This window comes from Halichoerus grypus, chromosome 7 (genome assembly GCF_964656455.1).
Source record: "Halichoerus grypus chromosome 7, mHalGry1.hap1.1, whole genome shotgun sequence".
Taxonomy (NCBI): Eukaryota; Metazoa; Chordata; class Mammalia; order Carnivora; family Phocidae; genus Halichoerus; species Halichoerus grypus.
The window spans coordinates 152,672,583-152,692,028 of record NC_135718.1 but is presented as its reverse complement, the minus strand read 5'-3'; the positions used below and the strand labels follow the sequence as shown (position 1 = coordinate 152,692,028).

The following is a 19,446-nucleotide window of genomic DNA, read 5'->3' as shown; positions in this document are numbered from 1 at the left end:
CCACCTGGCATAGTTTTCTGCTGCTGGAGATGAATACATATGCATTCTACCCTCTATTAATTAAAAAGGTCATATCTTCATGAGAGGTCATGTGAGAGCACTGCAGGGACCTTAATAAAGGAAGCAGATGATGTGGGGTCAGTATTAATTCTACTCACTAGGGGGCTAGAGGTTTTAATTCTCTGACAGTCAGTTTCTCACCTCTAAAATATGGATCCTACTGTGTACTTCCCAGGCTGCCCAAAGTGCACATCAAGTAACAATTTTGAAAGAGCAACACATACTGCAGGTTTGAAGAATTAACACATGGAATGGACTCACATGGGGTTTATCAGTTTATTTCCTTTTCATGAGACACTTGATAGGCTGGGGGCCTGAGCTGAGCAACAGGCCCAAGGAAAGGAGAGCTTGATGACCAAAGAAATTAATTTTGCTTTAGTCTCTGCTCTTTGGGCCCCTCTCTCAGCAAGTCTCAAGCTTCAAAGAAATGGCAGTTGACTTACAGCCTTGCAGACAAGCTCAGCATCCCACAACAAGCAGGGGCTGTGAATGAGACATCCTGTCCCCTCCTCTTGCTTTAAGCCTTGGCAAGGATATGTCATTGATGAGCATCTAGTGGAAGAAAAGGGAGAAATGTGGAAACAAAATGATTCAGTCAGAAGACCTTTATTGACCAGTGGATCTTGATGGGCGCATACAGCCAGGAGGCAGCTCTCTGCACAGAGCGGGGGCCCTGTTTGTTCTCACTCCTGCAGGAAGGAAAGAAAATGAAAATGGCTAACAGAAATTCTGGTCTCAAATGCACATGAGACCCCGGAGCTCATGGAGAACAGAAACTGTTTGCTTTTTACACAGGGATTTCTATTTGCTGAATAGTTAATGAAAAGGGTTAAGCTTAGCCTGCCTTTCTTGGCCATGCTGTGAGATTTTAGGTGTTCTCTTTAATCCATGCTTCTGTGAGTATCCTCAAGGGATGCTAACCAAATTTAGATTTATGTCAGTGCATAGAAAATTAGAAAAAAGTTTGCTCCCATAATACATTAGAAACACATAAATGGGTAACTTCTTGTATAATTTTCTTGCTTGAACTTTACTTCGATATATCTTAAGCACCAAACATCGTCTCCCCCATTTAAAAATGTTATGTCATGTAAGCATTGTGGTCTGCCGTTATTGAAAGACTGAGACTCAGGAAATATCCAGAAAGGGAGAAATAGGGAGACAGGAGCTTCCTGGGTCCTTGAAACAGAGATTCAGGGCCCTGAAGTATTTTTCAGGGTTGGATTCCCATCTGGCTAAGACTGAATAATAGTATTTGCCAGAGCCTAGAATTCTGAACACACACAAGTTTTCCTGTAATAGCCATCCATTATTTTTCCCTCAACTGAAAAAAACCTCAATGAGCAATAATGGATGTGATTACAGCAAGATGTGTTTTTCTGAATTTTATATATGGAAATGAAGGAAATGATCTCTGTTCTTGAAAACTCTGCTCTCTTGCTTGGTCACTTCTACTCTGGGAATTTTTCCTTGTACACCTTGCACTTTTCTGTTTGGAAAGAGCAGGATATTGATTAACGTTGTGGCAGGGAAATGGTTCTTCCCACAGCTCTACGAAGCGCTGTCCTGAATTCTTTATTTCTGAGGCTATAAATCAGTGGGTTGAACAGTGGAGTGAGGATGGTGTAGGAGACAGATATGAGAGCATCTTGGCTTGAGGAGGAGGTGGACTTGAGCCGTAAGTAGATGAAGGAGGCACAACCATAATGGATGGTGACAACAATGAGGTGGGATGCACAGGTGGAGAAAGCTTTGTACCTGCCTAATGTGGAAGGAAACTGGACTATGGCAGAAATGATGTGAATATAGGATACCAAAATCAGTAACAGGGGGACAATGAGGACCAATGCACAGAGCATGATGATGACAATCTGACTCAAGTGGGTATGGTGAGATGCCACTTTGAGGACAGGGGAGATGTCACAGAAGAAGTGATGGAGCTGATTGGAAGAGTGGAAAGGCAGGTGAAATACCATGGAGGTGATAATCTGTGCAATAGTAAAGCCACAGACACAGGCAGCAGCCACTAGTCCCACACACACCCGATGTCCCATGAGCTCCGTGTAGCGCAGAGGGTTACAGATGGCCACGTAGCGGTCATAACCCATGGCTGCCAGCAGGAAGGAGTGAGAGCAGCCAAGGAAGAGGAAGGTGAGCATCTGGATGGCACAGCCCAGGAAAGAGATGGTCTTCTTCTGGGCCAGCAGGTCCACCAGCATCTTGGGTACAATAACAAAGGTGTAGCAGGTCTCAGAGCAAGAAAGGACAGCAAGGAAGAAGTACATGGGGGTGTGAAGGGCTCTGTCCAGCACGATGGTGGCAATGATGATGGCATTGGTGCCCAGAGTGAACAGGTAGAGGGGCAGGAAGGCTATGAAGAGCAGTTGCTGCAGCTCGGCCAGAGAAGAGAAGCCAAGGAAGATGAACTCCCTCACCAGGGTCTCATTGCCTCGCTCCATGGAAGATTCATAATTTGGAGACAATCCAAGAGAGGAGGAGATAGTGTCAAGATAAACCTCTGAAAACTAGTAAAATCACAAGAAATTGTTCATCATTGAGTAGGTGTTAAGATCTGAGTTCTAAATTCATTATTCCCCCTCCATCCAGTTTATTTTTAAGACAGGAAGAGGCGTCTAAAATCAGCCAAGTGCATGTCCAACTTTGCATCTCCACAATCATTCTAACACCACAGGCAAACGGTTCTGGACTTTCTCAGACCCAACTATCGCTTCATCTGCTTTTGCAGGATGCAACTGTCATTCACATTCCTCGCCCCTCACTCGGTTTATCATGCAAACCTGGCTTTTTGGTTTACTTGTCCTCACACATGCCCATACCCTCAGTTGCAGAGTAAATCGTTTTAACATGCTACATTGAGAGGCAACTTTGTCTATGATCCTCAGCAGCTTCTCATTAGCATTCCCCTTATACTTACAGTCCGACTCTTAGTTCCCATCTCTCTGTAACCTGGACCTGCATTTTCCTTGCCCCTGTTGGCCACACTTCCTGGCATGGTCTTTGGCTCCACCTTCGCATACTCTCATTATGCTGACTCTTGCTTCTGAACCTTCCTTCTGTTCCCCAATCTCAAAAAAGTTTTCCAGGATAGAAAATACCTCTGCATCCTCCAATGCCCACCTCGGAGTCCTTCCTCCTACAGAGAGTACCCCCATCTTCCTCAGGACCCTTGTCCATTTCCATCACTTCTGTTAACTCCTACTGACACCCCATTGTGCCTGTCCTTCCCATCCCACCCACATCTCTTCAATGCATCTTGCCCCTGATGCCAGGTAAACTTCTATAATATAAATTATATCATATTACTCCCCTCCTCAAAATTTTACTCATGACTTCATATCCCAACACTTTTTGGTTTTTAAGGTCTTGTTTTGGAAACCAAACTATGTGTCTGTGATCATATCAACCTTCATGGAATGCATCACTCTCATGCAGTTATGTTGCATCTTCCTTGCTTCTACTCCTTGCTTATGCTAGCTTGTTACCCATTTTTTATTTATAAATGTTTTACCATTATTCTGAAGCCTCAGCCAAATCTGCTTATTGGGGAACTTCCTTGATATCTCCCCATAAAGAGTTGTTTCTTCTTCAGAATTTGTGTAAGACATTAATTGCCAATTTAATGTGTTTACTTGATTTTGAAATATTGTGTTGCATTTTTCTCATCTCTCTTTTCCGTTGGATTTTGTACCCTTAAGGGGAAGATGTAAATTTTATGTATCTTCACCTGAATGCTCTTCAGTATACCTAATAGCTTCTCAATAAATAATAATCATACAAATAAAAAAGCTAACTTGGCATGTTGTTACTTATCTCGTGGTGTCAAGAAGCCTTCCTAGAATGTGCAGAGTAAGAGAATCCTCAGTGTTCTTTCCTCCTGGGCATGAGGATTGTACAAGACCAAGAATGCCTAAGGGTTTCTGTACTACAAGGAACTAAGTAGTATCTTTCAAACCGAAAAGAGAAATCTCCATTTACAATAGGAATATAGCACTGAAGAGAGCATCACTGGAATTCCATGTATTCCCAAATCCTTGGACATATGTTACTCTCTAGGATATATGGGAATGTAAGTAAATGGGAGAGAAATTATAAGGTAGACTTGCATTTATCCCATTTTAAAAAAAGCATATCATTTGAAGTTATTATCTTAACTAATACCAATAACAAAAATTAATGGCAGTGTACCCTACCTTAGCAGAGAACCCCTAAATCAAGAATATCAGATGCTATACAAGAAGTGTTAAGCAATGTGATTAGGACCAGGCACTGTGTGTTAAGGACACACATATAAATAAGACCCAGTCCAAGACTTCACAGTTCAGGGTGAGATGTTTGCAGAAGTGATTATCATAAAATAGTGTGATGATTGAAATGACAGATTTGCACTTGCAACTGAAAGCACCAAGGAGAAAAATCTTTTGTATATCCTTGGAAAAAAATATGTCTGTGCTTATTTCTGGGTTTCTTTATATCTGTTATAGAAATGTTGAACTAAAGCATTCTTGGAAAATATAATGAGACTGGGCATAATTTAGTATCTACCACTTTCATCCAGATGTATAAATAGTTCAGGGAAGCACAGTGGCTGTCCTGTCCCTGATGTTTTGTGTCTCCATAGTATCATGCCTCACCCCGTCAGACCTTCTCGTCCTCCACCTTATTCCCCTAGTTCTTTGTTCAATGCCTGACACAAGGGCTTTTATTTCCTAGAAGGCATATTTATTACTGGTAAACTGTTATCTTTCTAATTCCAGGATCCCCAATTCTCAGGACTACTAATGAATTTCCATGCATATGATCTCAAATTTTACCTTTATAAACACAAGTAAAGTTGAGTAATGTAGGAATAAAGTAGGTTTTGAACTTAAACAGATTTAGGCCTTAATCCTGACTCTGGCATATTCTTAGTGGTAAGATCATAAATTCTCCAAGTCCCGTTTTCTCATTTGTATAGTGAGAAAAGTAACTCCTACATCCCAGGGCTACAGTGAAAATTAATTGAAAGCATGTATATGAAAGAGTCTAATTTAGTAAATAGTGAATGCTCAGTAAACACTTCTTTTTCATTACTTTACTGTTGTTCTGTGGAAGTTGGACCAGAAATATTTTCATCAGTGAGATAATGAGCATTTAACTCATGGCAAGTTGTTGAATCTGCCTTTTCTGTGATTTCTAGGGGAGGGAAAATTTAAGAGGGATTATCATTCCCCTGAGGCTTTCCAAGCTTGACTGAAGGTAATCTGGTTTTCCAGAGAGTCCTGCTCTGCGCTGGAGGGAGCAAGGGCTAGACCTCGAAGGATGATGCCAGCCCTTTGGTGTCTGGTTGCTCTTTAGCCAGAGTCATCCATATCAGTTATTGACGCCTCGTAGAAAGTTTTCCTACATTTTCTATTTTGTTGGGGGATGGTATGAAACAAATTTAGAAAATAAATTGTAGTTAATCTTAGTCACATATGAATATAAACCTAGGACTTTTTCCTTATGGATGTTTTATAATTATCAATGATGCATATTTTGTACAACATGTTTTTAGGTATCTATGTATTTAGGTATCAAACTCAACTATTCATTGAGCTTCTAAAGACTGGAATACATTGTTCCATGATTCTCATACTTTATGATTTCATGATTTCTATTATGTTCTAAGCACTGAAAATGTAAACATGAATAAAATCAGAGTTCCTTTCTCCAAGAAGAGAGAATCAAACAACAAGCATATTACAAGGCAGACTATCATAAACATTATGAAAGAAGTACAAGCAAAATGTCCTGAAAATCTTGAGGAAAACACAAATAATTTCTGGAAAGCTTTGAAGAACAAACAGTATTTGAATATCACCAGTAAGCATTTTGATAAAAATATGGATATTACTGGTGTTATTCACGTAAACATTGTGATTGGGTTGATGACCACTTTCCTTAGTGTTGACTGCCCTTCAGAACGGAACCAGGGCTTGCTATTTAGCTGTGTCAACACACGGAGTCTTCATATTTCCAAAGGAAAAGCAGATGTTTATACAGGTCTGTGAAACAAGAGACACACATTTTTCCCTTTCTTCTGTTTCTGTACCATAAACTTCACATCAGGGTCACAAATTAACCTCACCCCCAGCCTACTTCAGTTAGTTCTTTAGGGGGAATTTCATCCCCACCATTAGTCTGTCAGTATTCCTTTTGACATTTCCAGGAAGAAAAAAATTAAAATACAATTTTGCTAATAGTTTATCAACCAAAATTTAGAACCATCTTTTAGAAATATAATGTGAACTAACATTTATTACAAGTTCACCATATTCAGGATAGAGTGAAAAAAATGTATATGTATTGTCTCATTCGGTGTTCATAATGAGTCCTTGAGGTATATATTATTTTTAATATCTCCATTATAAAGATGAGAAATTTGATAACCAAAGAGTTTGAGGATACTCATCAAGTTCACACAGCCATTAGAACTATTACTAGATTATAGATCATCTGACTGGTGTAGGAGTATTGCTCACATGCACACACACACACACACATATGTTGGCGAGAAGAGGAAAGCAGAATTCTGTCCCTCTCCTTCCATATGAAAGTACTTTAAGACAAGATTTCTGTTACACTTTTGCTGTGGACTCAAGTCCTGACCCCACTATGTTTTGGCTATGGGACTTTGATGTGTCTGAATCAATTTTCTCATCTTTATAATGGAGTTCACTCATAATCAGCTAACTTAACTTTCAAGCTTTCTCCAAAATCAGTGAGAAAATACTCCTGCAATGGTTAAGTGTTATACAAATATTAATTCTGTCATTATCATTTAGAATCAAAATGGGGCAGATGCTTTTCAGAATAGGACTTTGATAGTGCTGGGTGCACTCCACTGGTTTCAGAAAGGGTTTAATAGGATAAAGACAGTTTCCTTTCACAGGACAGGGAAGGGTATGCTGCATCAGCCCTGTCCCTTACCCAGGAGAATCTCCAAAAGTCTGAGTCATAAATGTCATGGTCATAAGAGATCTTAAAGCTCCAGCCTAGCAGTCTCATCTGAGAGATGAAAAAATTGAGCTTCAGAGAGTGCTGTGAAGACCCCAAGACTAGAACGCAACCAAGTGGATGTGCCTGCAACAGAAGAATGGTATTTGTCTTTCAGAATGTTATTGCAATTGTGTTATTATGCCTCCTTGAGGTGTTTATTATGTAGATACTAACTCCCTCTTTGTGCATCTTTGTACAGTTGCTCCCATGTTCTGTTCCTGAGCCCAACTGGTCTCTTTGAGCTTGTGCTAGTGATTCTGACTGACGCTAATTTTGTGTTCTTTTGGATTTCTGTGTCTTCATATCTGTCAACTATCATTGTTTGCAGGGAACTCACTAAGTACTAGGACCTGTATTAGGTATTGTAATTGTCTAGATGCCACATACTACAACCATTTCTGAAAAAGGTCATTATTCAAGATTTTGTAGGTATATATACACAATGGGATGTTATTCAGACTTAAAAAAAAAAAGGAAATCCTGCTATTTTCAACAACATGAACCTGGAGGACATTATGCTGAGTGAAGTAAGCCAGTCCCAGAAGAGCAAATTCCACATATAGGAGAAAGCTAAAGAGTCAAACTCATAGACACAGAGCAGAATGGTGATTGCCAGGGTCAGGGAAGTGCGGAGTGGTTGTTCAATGGCTATGAGAGTCAGCCATGCAAGATGAACGCATTCTAGAGATCTGCTTTTCAGTATTGTGCCTGTAGTTAACACTACGGTATTATGTACTTCATATTTATGAAGAGGGTAAATTTTATGTTAAGTATCCTTGCTCTAATGAACTAAAGATTTTCTCATTAAAATATTGTTGAGTGCCCTACTGAGTTAAATCAGAACCAAGACAGTGTCTATGTAAATTGAGGAAGCACACTGAGTCAGTTAATTTAGGATATGTATAAAATTTATATGCATAGCTTTACAGAAAGTCACTTTAAGGCTTAAACAGTCCTGGATAACATTATTTGGAGACGACATCCTCACTTGTGGTGACATCCGTTTTTAGAGGCACTGTACCAGCATGGCGCATCACCCTTCTCTGTCTCTTACCTGTGATGTAAAACCACAGATCCCACTGGGAGCTAGATGTTTACTCTCAGCTTCTGTCCATTGTCCAGTTTCTCAGTTGGATAGGGATTCAGTCCTAGACGGATGTCTGTTATTCAGTGATGGACTCCCATCTGCCCTCCCTCTTCCTGAGAGGAGCAGAGGCACAGAGGCTGCTGGGGACCGAAACGAAGCTGAAGTGGAGGAAGGGGACCGGTCAGAATGGGACAGAGGCTACTGATCTCTATTCAGGGACAGAGATGTGATGATAGCCTGGGGCCTGAGACCCCGACCAAATGCAACCAGTTTCCTCCTGCCCTTTTGTGCCAATTGACCAAAATCCACAACCCACATCAAACACTGACCACAGAAGAGTTGGCACTTTTGTTGTATTTATTGGTAGTGGGCGGTTCTTCGCTGGGTCTCCTGATGCCAGAGTCATTGTCATGGAGATGTTGCTCTGGGTTTAATTAACAGCTGAGTTGATTGTGAAAAATAGAGGGAAATCACCAAATGCCAAATTGCTCAAAATTGGGGCCAGGCAAGAAGGTTTGGGGAACAGAGGGCCCTCCACAACTCTCAGATGCAGCATGCAGCAATTCCAGAAAATTTGAATAATTTTAAGTTGATTTCTCAATTTTACACATTACCAAAAGGACAAAAGGGAAATTTATACAGAGATTCATGATGATAGGTACATTGTAAAACATGTTTGTTTAGCTTAAAATGTGCTTTTGTATTTACAATTAGGGAAGTCTTTCCTGTCAGGTTGAGAGGTCGATTGAGCAATGTTGTTTTTTTATAGAGAAGGCCCTGGTGGGAGTGAGCTGAAAGGAGACGCAGCTCACCACCCATACCGAGTGCATTTTTCCTACCTCTCTCCTCCATTATCCAGAAGCAAATATAGCATACTGTTGTGCGTAGGGGACATGATATCAATGTGTGCAGAGTGTTGGGTAGATCAGTGGTCACAGCAGCATTATCCAATGATACAAATGACCTCTCAGTTTACACAAAAATACCATCACGTATTTTGTAATCTCCAAAGTTTCTGGTTTTCTCTTGTTCTGTGGCCACATGAGGAATAAATGCAATTTCAGCATCACTTTCCAAACATACCTAGATGGATGTTGAAAACCCCTAACAATGACATGGGAAGAAAGTAGGAACCCGTCAAGTATCTGGTAGCTGAAGAAATAATGATACAAAAGGGAGCAAAAGGGAGAATGAAAACTGGTTGAGACAAAAAGTAATGCCCATGAAGAAGTGGGAAGAAGAGTGGAATTTAATATATTTGAATTGGAATGCTGAACTTTGTTTTGTTATTGATGCCTATCACTCACTTCTACTACTTTATCAAGGTACCTGTGACAAGCTGTGTATATTTAATGTAGGCACTTCGATGAGTTTGGAGATAAGTACAAACCCATAAAACCATCATCACCACCAAGGCCATAGACCTATCCATCAGCTCCCAACGTTTCCTCCCATCACTATTATTATTATTATTACTATTATTATTATCATTCTTCTTATTATTTTGTGGTGAAAATACCAAACATAAGAGCTATCCTCTTAGCCAATTTTAAGTAAACATACAATATTGTATTGTTAGCTGTAGTACTATGTGGTATAGTAGATCTCCAGAACTCATCTTCCATAACTGAAATTTTGTACCCTTGACAAACATCTCCACATTTTCCCCTCCCTCTAGCCCTTGGCTACCACCGTTTATTCTCCATTCTCTTCTATGACTTTGGCTATTTTAGATTCCACTTATAAGGACCTCGTGTAGTATTTGTGCTTCTGTGACTGGTTTATTTCACTTACCATAATGTCCTCAAGGCTCATCTGGGTAGTTGCAAATGACAGGACTTCCTTCCGTTTTAAGGCTGAATAAGATTCCATTGTATGTATGTACCACATTTTCTTTATCCATTCTTCTTTCCATGTGGACCTTTAGTTTGTTTTCGTATCTTGATTATTGTGAATAGTGCTGCAATGAACATGGGAGTGCAGGTATCTCTTTGATCTCCTGATTTTGATTCCCTTGGATAAATACTCAGAAGTGGAATTGCTGGATCATATGATAGTTCTATTTTTAATGTTTTGAGGAAATTCCATTTTGTTTTTCATAATGGCTATACCAAGTCCCATTCCACCAACAGGGTATCAGAGTTCCCTTTTCTCCACTTCCTTGCCAATACTTACCTTTTGTCCCTTTGATAAAATTCATTCTTATGAACATTTAATCTAGGTGTAAGCTGATACCTCATCATGCTTTTAATTTACATTTCCCTGATGATAAGTGATGTTGAGCAATTTTTCGTATACCTGTTGGCTTTTTGTGTGCTTTCAATATGGGAAAAGGACAGTTTCTTCAATAAAGCTGTTGGAAAAAACTGGATATCTCCATGCAAAAGAATGACATTGGGCCCATATATTACACCATACATATCCATCAACTCAAAATAGATTAAATCCTTAAGCATAAGACCCGACACTCTAAACTTCTCAAAGAAAACAGAGGGAATATTATCTTGTTATTGGTCTTGGCAATAATTTTTTGGATATGACACCAAAAGTACAAGCAACAAAAGCAAACATCAAGTATATCAAACTAAAAAGCTTCTGCACAGCAAAGAAACAATCCACAAATGAAAAGATAATTTACAGAGTAGGAGAAAATTTTTGCAAAGTATGTATTTGATAAGTGGTTAATGTCCAAAATACATAAAGAACTCATACATTTCAAAAGCAAAGCAACAATGACAACAAAGAACCAAAAACCAAATAACTTGATTAAACAAAGGGTAAAGGACCCGAATAGACATTTCTCCAAAGAAGATATACAAATGATCACTCCTACTGTTACGGAACCTGGACTGGAACCCCGAAGGAAGAACCAAGCGGCACTTGGAAATCTTGGAGGATAGGAGGTTTATTTAATGCCAGTGGGCTCAGAGGAGAATGATCTCCAAAGCTCAGAGCCCCGAGCACAAGCAAAGGGGGGTAATTTATACACTTCTACTTCCACATACTTGGCACTTTTGGCATGCAGGAAACGGAGCAGGGAGAAGAACCTGGAAGAGCCCTGGGGCAGGGACTGGGACTTTCCTGCTGGCTCAGTCAGCCACCCTAGGACACAGATTTTTCCTCTTCATTCCCCCCTTTCGATGCCTTTTTCTTACTTGAATGGGCATTGATTATTATTATTATTAGGGCTCTTGCCAGTCTAGTGGTCTGTATTGGGTTACCAGTAGTTGTAATTTAATTAATTCTATCCAAGAGCTGATGAATCGGGTGATGAGATTAGTAATACATGGACCGAACAGGAATACCAACAGGATCATGAGGAGAGGACCGGCTAGGGGAAGGAGCCATGTAGCCTAGCTCCAGATATTATACTAAATGCCCCAAGAATTTGCTAATTCTTCTCTCCTGTGTGCAACCCGATCTTGTAGTTGCTGGATCATGTCTCTGACTAACCCTGATTGGTTTATATAGAAACAACATTCCTCATTTAGGAAGAGACAAAGTCCCCCCTTTTCAGCGGTGAGCAGGTTCAAGCCCCTCTGATTCTGTAGTACCACTGCTGCAAGGGAGTCCATCTGACCTTGTATGGTCATTATAGACATGGCCACCTGTTCTTTATCTTCTGCAAGATTTTCTGACAGTTGCTGGTAGTAATAGAAGGATGAGGCAATTCCTCCTATTCCAGTGCCCACAGCTGTTGTTATGCCTAATCCAGCCAATAGTGGGATGAATTGGACGGCCCTTTTGGGCTGTGTATGTGCCAACAAGGGAATGGGAAGGGATTAATTATTGGGGCTTATATCTACCTGGAGAGTAAGAAGCACCAATGCACATGTCCCCGCCCAGTTCGCTGGTAAGCATCGATAAATATACCGTCCGCACATGAAAAGGGTGCCAGGTTCTGGAGGGCACCATGGTGTGACAGACATGCACCCATCAAGCGAAAGGCAGCTGTGGGTTTGGAGACACTGGGTGGCAGATAGACTTCCTACTGAATGTGTTTCCCCAGGATTATGGACACAGTTGGGGGCCGGGTAAGACAACAATACTTTGGCCGGTTTTGGGTCTATTTCTGCGGGTTCAGGAGGGTCACTCATGGGTCTGGTCAGGTTGAGGAAACTCAGTGGGCTTGCTATAAGCTGAGGGGGCCCGGTTCGCAGGCAGAGCCAGCTATCTGCAGCCAACCGAGGGTTGGTTGTGTTGAGTAAATGGTGGATCCCTTCTAATATACCATTCACTTGAGGGTCTAGAGCGAGAGGTCCCCGATGGGGAGGAAGCCTCAGCAGGGGTTGATAAAGGTCAGGTTCCCAGCAGGTTAGGCCCTTTTCCTCAGGACATCTTGGATTCCTATATCTCCAGTATAGTCTGGGCCTAATTTTTCCTGTCATGAGTGTCTCCCCACTATGGTGACAAACAGTAACTTCCTTTGAGTCATAACATTGTCTTGGTATGCTAGGGTATACCGAGGTACAAGAACAGGGAGACCATGGGGTTGGTGTTGTCTGTTCTCGGTTGGGTATGGCTGCAGTTAGAGTGAGAGTGGGAGCTCGGGCAGGGGCCTTTGGGACAGGAGTGGGGAGAGGCCGTGGAGGGGCTGGGGGGTCCTCAGGGGGTAGGGACACATAGCAGTTGGGACATCGGTCTGTTGGGTGACTGGACACGTAGAATAGACCCTCATGTTGGCAGAGGGTTGGGTGGCATTTAGCACACTCATCGAGGTTATTTGCCCAAGAGGGCTGTGATAATGCTGGCATGTACATGGCGGGTAGTTGGTGCTCCCTAGTATCCTTATGGCTTGGAGAGTAAGGGAGGGGAAACCTGTGAGCAAGTGAGTGTAGTAATACATCCTAAGGTGACCCAATAAACAACAACAATGGCAAGTCTCTGGGGGAAAGTCCAGTCAGAAGGGGCAACAGTATAAAGTCCGACTGCTAGGATGAGGGATATCACACCGATGAGAGCTAGGGACCACGGCAAGCAGGTGTCCATTAGTCGGTGGGGTCTCGTCAAAGGCAAAGCCAGAGCGGGTCTGTGGGGTTTGGCTGGACTTTCCACTGGCATGACTCTTCGTCTGAATGATGAGCTTTCTTCACTCTGGAGTGGTGGACCCACGGGTGACACCTGAGACCTTGAGGGCAGTAGGGGTGGTTAGTACAACAGTGTGGGGCCCTGTCCACTGTGGTTTGAGGAGATCTTTCTTCCAATCCTTGACCCCAACTGAGTCCTCTGTCTGGAAGGAGTGTACCTGAGACCCTAAGGAGATTGGGGCCCTCTCAGTGGTGTATTTTTGTAATTTATTTAGGGTGGCCTCCAGGGCCTGAAGCTGCTCCTTTATTTTTTTGGCATGGGGGGGTGTCCATATATTATTTCGAAAGGGGAGAAATCTAGTGTCCCAGGTGTGCAGCCAGCATGCAGGAGAGCTAGGAGTAGCAGATCTGGCCATGAGAGGTTAGTCTCCTGACAAAACTCTGCTAAGGTTCCCTTAAGGGTGCAATTCATTCACTCTACTTTTCCTGAGCTTTGGGGCTGGTAAGCGGTATGGAGTCTCCAGGTGATGTTGAGAGATTTGGTCAAGGCCAGTACAATACAGTGTCTGCTACAAATGCGGGTCCATTGTCACTGTGGATTGTAAATGGCAGGCCGAACCGGGCACGATCTCCCACAAAAGGACTTTAGCTACTTCCTGGCTCTGCTCTGTCCTGGTCGGGAAGCTTTGACCCACCCAGAGTATGTGCATACTATTACTAGGAGATATCTGAACCCCCTGCTCGGCTGCACATCTGTGAAGTCTACCTCTAGATCTTAGATCTAGGGGGTTGCTCCCATCCTCTGGACACCTGGCGGGGGCCGTGGTGCAGACCGAGCATTATTTTTAGCACATGTCATGCACCGTTCACTCATTGCTCAGCATAGTGCTGGCAGCTGACTGATGTAGTAGTGCTTCTTGAGAAGGGCTCTAATGCAGTTTTTCCCAGATGAGTGAGTCAGTGGTGTTCCTTGACTAGATGCCCTCCAGTTGCTGTTGGAATGAAGATGCACCCATCTGGCATCATCCACCATCCCTTTTCAGTCAGGGTGGCCCCCTCAGCCATGGCCCATTCTTTTTCCTTTTTAGTGTAACTGGGTGGAGGGACTTCTTCCTGGGGTGTCAGGGCCATGGTGAGGGAAGGGGCTCTGTCCATGTCCTCCCTGGCTGCAGTCTTGGCTGCCTCATCTGCCAAATGATTTCCCCGCATGATGGGGTCATCTCCTTTCTGGTGTCCCTTACAGTGCAGGATTGCTACTTCCTTTGGAAACCAGATGGCTTCGGGGAGTCTCAGCATTTCCTCTTTGTTCTTGATAGCTTTCCCTGCTGCGGTTAGGAGGCCCCTTTCCTTGTAGATGGCTCCATGTATATGTACAGTAGCGAAGGTGTACCGAGAGTCAGTATAGATGTTGACTCGCTTGCTCTCACCGAGGGTGAGGGCTCGGACTAAGGCATATAGTTCAGCCCATTGAGCTGCCATCCAGCTTCTAATGCCTTAGCTTCTAGGACTTAAGTTGTTGTGGTTACTGCATAACCCACTTTCCGGGCACCCTTTTTTAGGTAACTGCTGCCATCACTGAACAGCATGAGCTCTGGATTCTTTATGGCTTGATCCCGCAGATCTGGACAGCTCGTGTAGACTTCAACAGTCACCTCAGAGCAGTCACGGTCTGGTTCCTCCTCTTCCATGGGGAGGAAGGTTGCTGGGTTTAATGTCCTTACTGTTTCGAGGGTGATCCATGGGTTTTCGCAGAAGAGCCCTTGGTATTGTGCTAGCTGAGAGTTGGAAAGGAAGTGGTGTCCCTGTATGTTCATGAGGGACACAACTGCATGAGGGACCTTGACATTAAGTTCTTGCCACAGGGTGAGTTTTTCTGCCTCCTTGATGAGTAGGACTGTGGCTGTCAGCTCCCTGAGGCACAGTGGCCATCCTGCTGCCACGGGGTCCTGCTTCTTTGACAGGTATGCAACTGGCCATTGCCAGAGCCCAATAGTCTGGGTGAGTACCATAAGTGCTATTTTTTCCTTTTTATGTACAAAGAGATTGAACGGTTTTTCTACATCTGGCCCAGGGCTGGAGCCCACCACAGGGCGGTCTTTATCTCTGTGAAGGCTGCTTCTGCTTCCTCAGTCCAGGCAAGGGGTTCTTGATCTGGTCCCCCAAGAGATCATAGAGGGGTCTTGCTATTGCCAAGAACCCAGGGATCCAGATGCGGCAGAATCCTGCAGCCCCTAGGAATTCTCACAGGCCCGTTTTTATCTGGGGCTGTGGCAGGGAGATGATGACTTTTTTCTCTCTGGCCCTAGTTCTCTCTTCCCTTGGGTGAGGAGGAAACTGAGGTATCAGACCTGTTGTTGGCAGATTTGGGCCTTCTTCCATGAGACTCAGTATCCCGACTCTGACAGGAGCTGTAGGAGGGCCTTTGTGTTTTTGTGTGGTCTTCTTGGGTGTCACTGGTGAGGAAGAGGTCATCCACATACTGTAGGAGGGTGCATCGTGCAGCTTCTCTTGGGAAGCTGGCGAGGTCCGCAGCCAGCGCTTCCCAAAAGAGTGTTGGTGAGTTTTTAAACCCCTGTGGGAGGCCCATCCAAGTTAATTGCATCTGGCGCCCTGTATCAGGTTCAGTCCATTCAAAGGCAAACAGTGGCTGACTGGGGAGCTAAGCAGAGGCAGAAGGCATCCTTTAAATCTAGCCAAGTGAACCATCTGGCTGACCCTGGGATTTGGCCGAAGAGAGTGTATGGATTCGGGACCACTGGGTGCAGAGAGATGGTTACCTTTTTGATGGCCCGCAGGTCTTGAACTGGTTGGTTTCCCCCTCCCAGCTTCTTGACTGGCAGGAGTGGGGTATTCCAGGCTGACTGGCACTCGATTAGAATACCTGCTTCTTTGAGTATGGCCAGATGTTCTTGGATGCCAATCTTACCTTCTTGTGGGAGGGGTATTGCCTTTGCCTCTGAGGTTGGGCTCATGGGATCAGTTCAACAATGATAGGGGCCTGATTCCGGGCTAGTCCAGGTGGGTTGTCTTCAGCCCATACTGAAGGGAAAGAGAGTCTGAACTCTGGCAGCCTGCTCGGTTGGGCCTGGGCACAGAATAGCCTCCATTTTTCTTCCCTCAGCGTGGCAATTGCTAGTACCAGAGACCCTGTCTCCCCTTGCCTTGGGTTCAATCGGAGGCTGGTGTGTCCGGTGGGCTCAAAGGTTATCTAAGCCCCAAGCTTGGAGAGTATGTCTCAGTCCAGGAGGGCAATGGGGCAATCAGGCAGATAAAGGAATTCATGTTGGACCTTGTGGCCCCCGAGTTTGCGCTGGCGAGCCTGGCAAAAGTGCTGTTGTATCGCCCGCATCCCAGTGGCCCCGAGGATGGTTGCAGTCCTTTTGCTGAAAGGTGCCACTGGGAAGGTGACAACAGAGTGCTCGGCCCCAATATCAACCATAAAAGTCTCTGATTGGCCCCCTACTTTCATTCTGACTGGGGCTCATGGGGGCCAAAGAGGAGAAGGCCCGGTCCCCCTCAGTCTGAGTCTATTCCCGCAAGGCCTATGAGGTCTTCCTCTCAGGGTTCTTCCTTGTAGCAGCTGGGTTTCTGAGCCTTTCCCTGGTTGGGACATTCGTTTTTCCAATGCCCTTTCTCATTAACAGTAGGCACATTGATCCTTTGCCAAGGGGGTTCTGGGTCTCCCCCCTTTCAGTGGTCGGGGTCTCCCTGCCTTTGTGTCGTCCTTTTCTTTTAGGTCGGTGGCGAGGAGGCTGACTTTCTTTTTCATCTTTTTGTCAGCTTCCCTTTCGGCTGTGACCTCCCTGTTCATGTAGACCTTATTGGCAATCTCTGTTAGCTGGGTGATGTTCATCCCAGCAAAACCCTCTAGTTTCTGAAGTTTTTTTCTGATGTCTGGGGTGGCCTGGGCCACAAAGGAGGTGTTTACCATCTGTTGGCTTTCCTGTGGTCAGAGTCAAATGGAGTGTATATCCTGTAGGCTTCACATAGTCTTTTGTAGTAGTCTCCGGGGGACTCCCCTGGTTGTTGAGTGACTGAGTATATCTTAGTCATGTTCATGGGTTTCTAAGCTCCTGCCCGGATTTCCCAGAAGAAGACCTCCTGAAATTGGCAGATGTGGGCCTGTCCCTCAGTTGTGGTGAAGTCCCATGCTGGGCGCTCCTCAGGTGCAGCTGTGTTAGCCCAGGCAGTAGGGTCGATGAGTCCTGCTTGTGCATGCTCTTCTAGGTACTGCCGTGCTCCCCTCAGTATTCTCCTCTCTTCTGTGTTAAAAAGGGTGTGGAATAACTGTTGGCAATCTTCCCAGGTCGGCCAATGAGTCTGGAAGAGGAATTCCATGAGGGCTACCATAACTTGTGTTTTCTCAGAGTAGGAAGGAGTGCTGGGTTTCCAGTTGAGGAGGTCCGTGGTGGAGAAAGGTTGATAATACATCATGGAATGACCTGGTTGCACTGTCCCGTCTTCATTGCATCTCTTGGGTTCCCGTGTCTCTCATACCAGCATTTGGAGGACACTTGCATCTGGCCTGGGGCACAGCCTGGCTGCTGGTCCTGGAAAGAGTGGATCCACTGATGGCGGTGGAGTGTTTGGAACTGGGGGTGCAGAACTTTAGGGTGTGTATGGTGGAGGCAGGATCAGTTCATCTTTGGGATCTCCAGTTAGAATCTGTGGAGGCTGGGGCTTCTGTCGGTCTTCTTTGGGCCACTTGGATGAGGTGACTAAGACCCTGGCCTGTCTCTGCCTATTGCAAGCGAATCACACCCAAGGGGGAAGGGTCTGGGCAATTCCTAGCCAGGAGTCAATGTACGGGAACTGGTTGGGGTGTCCTGGTTCTCCTATTATGACTCGCTACACTCGACAGATAGTTGGGACATCCAACAACCCTTCAGAAGGCCACCTGACATTAAAGGTGGGCCATTCCAATTCACATAGGGTTCTCAGTTTGCCAGGATTCATCCTGACTCCATAGTCTCCCGAGAACCCCTTCTTGAAATTTTTGATCATGATCTCGAGGACCGTGGGTTTACTCTGTCCTGACCCCATGATAATATTTCCATGTGTGATGGCATAGAGACAGACAAAAAGGGGTGGAGACCAATTAGATGCCCGTCTGGCTGTGTCCTGAGGGAGCTTAGGTGAGGCTTAGCGGTAGCAGTGTCAGCGTTGTGACTTACGATCAAAAACTATTCTGATGTCACCCTAGACTGTATGCCGTTCACCACAGAATCACAGACAGGCCCACTCAGACTCCATAGGCTTCTGAGGACTTTAAGGGTGCCCACCCATGGAGTCACAGAATCAGTCCGCTTGAGCAAGCCAGGTCGGACTGCACATTCACTCACACATTCACACTCCAGAAGTTACATTCCCTCCCTGGGAATCCCTACCTGTGAGACTTCTTTTTTTTTTTTTTTTTAAGATTTTATTTATTTGCGAGAGAGAGAATAAGAGACAGAGAGCATGAGAGGGAGGAGGGTCAGAGGGAGAAGCAGACTCCCTGCTGAGCAGGGAGCCCGATGTGGGACTCGATCCCGGGACTCCAGGATCATGACCTGAGCCGAAGGCAGTCGCTTAACCAACTGAGCCACCCAGGCGCCCTACCTGTGAGACTTCTAAGAGGTCTCTGGGAGGTGATCAGGCTCCCCTTCCACTCCAGCGGGTGGGTCTGTCTGGGTCTGGTGCCCCCAGGCCTTACCATGATCCAACATCGAGACCAGGTCCTCACCTGCCAAGTCTCCTCGAGTCAGCAGGAACAGTGGAGCGGGACCAGTCTGAGGCGACCAGGGGGAGGGGGGGACTGCTGAATATTAGGCAGGGCGCACCTTCTCCGTTCTGATCTCTCGTTCCAATCTCTCGTTCCGTCCCTGCCCCACTGTTGCCCCCAAACCAGTGTCAACAATGGGTTTCCCGGTTAGGGAACCAAATGTTACGGAACCTGGACTGGATTGCTGGTTGGAAGAACCAAGCGACACTTGGAGATCCTGGAGGATAGGAGGTTTATTTAACACCGATGGGCTCAGGGGAGGATGAACTCCAAAGGTCTGAGCCCCAGCACAAGGAAAAAGGGGTAATTTATATACTTCTACTTCCACATACTTGGCACTTTTGGCGCCCATGGGAAATGGAGCAGGGAGAAGGACCATGCACGGGAAGCAGAGCAAGGAGAAGAACCCGGAAGAGCCCCGGGGCAGGGACTGGGACTTCCCTGCTGGCTCAGTCAGCCATCTTAGGACA

At 44.8% G+C, this 19,446-nt stretch overlaps 1 protein-coding gene across 1 annotated transcript; it reads right to left on the bottom strand.

The window, feature by feature from the left end:
* Window positions 1-1,574: 1,574 nt before the first annotated feature.
* Window positions 1,575-2,519, bottom strand: OR10K2 (olfactory receptor family 10 subfamily K member 2). Its single transcript, XM_036069857.1, has one exon. The coding sequence runs from the start codon at window positions 2,517-2,519 to the stop codon at window positions 1,575-1,577; it is 945 nt and encodes a 314-aa protein (XP_035925750.1).
* Between the last annotated feature and the right edge of the window lie 16,927 nt (window positions 2,520-19,446).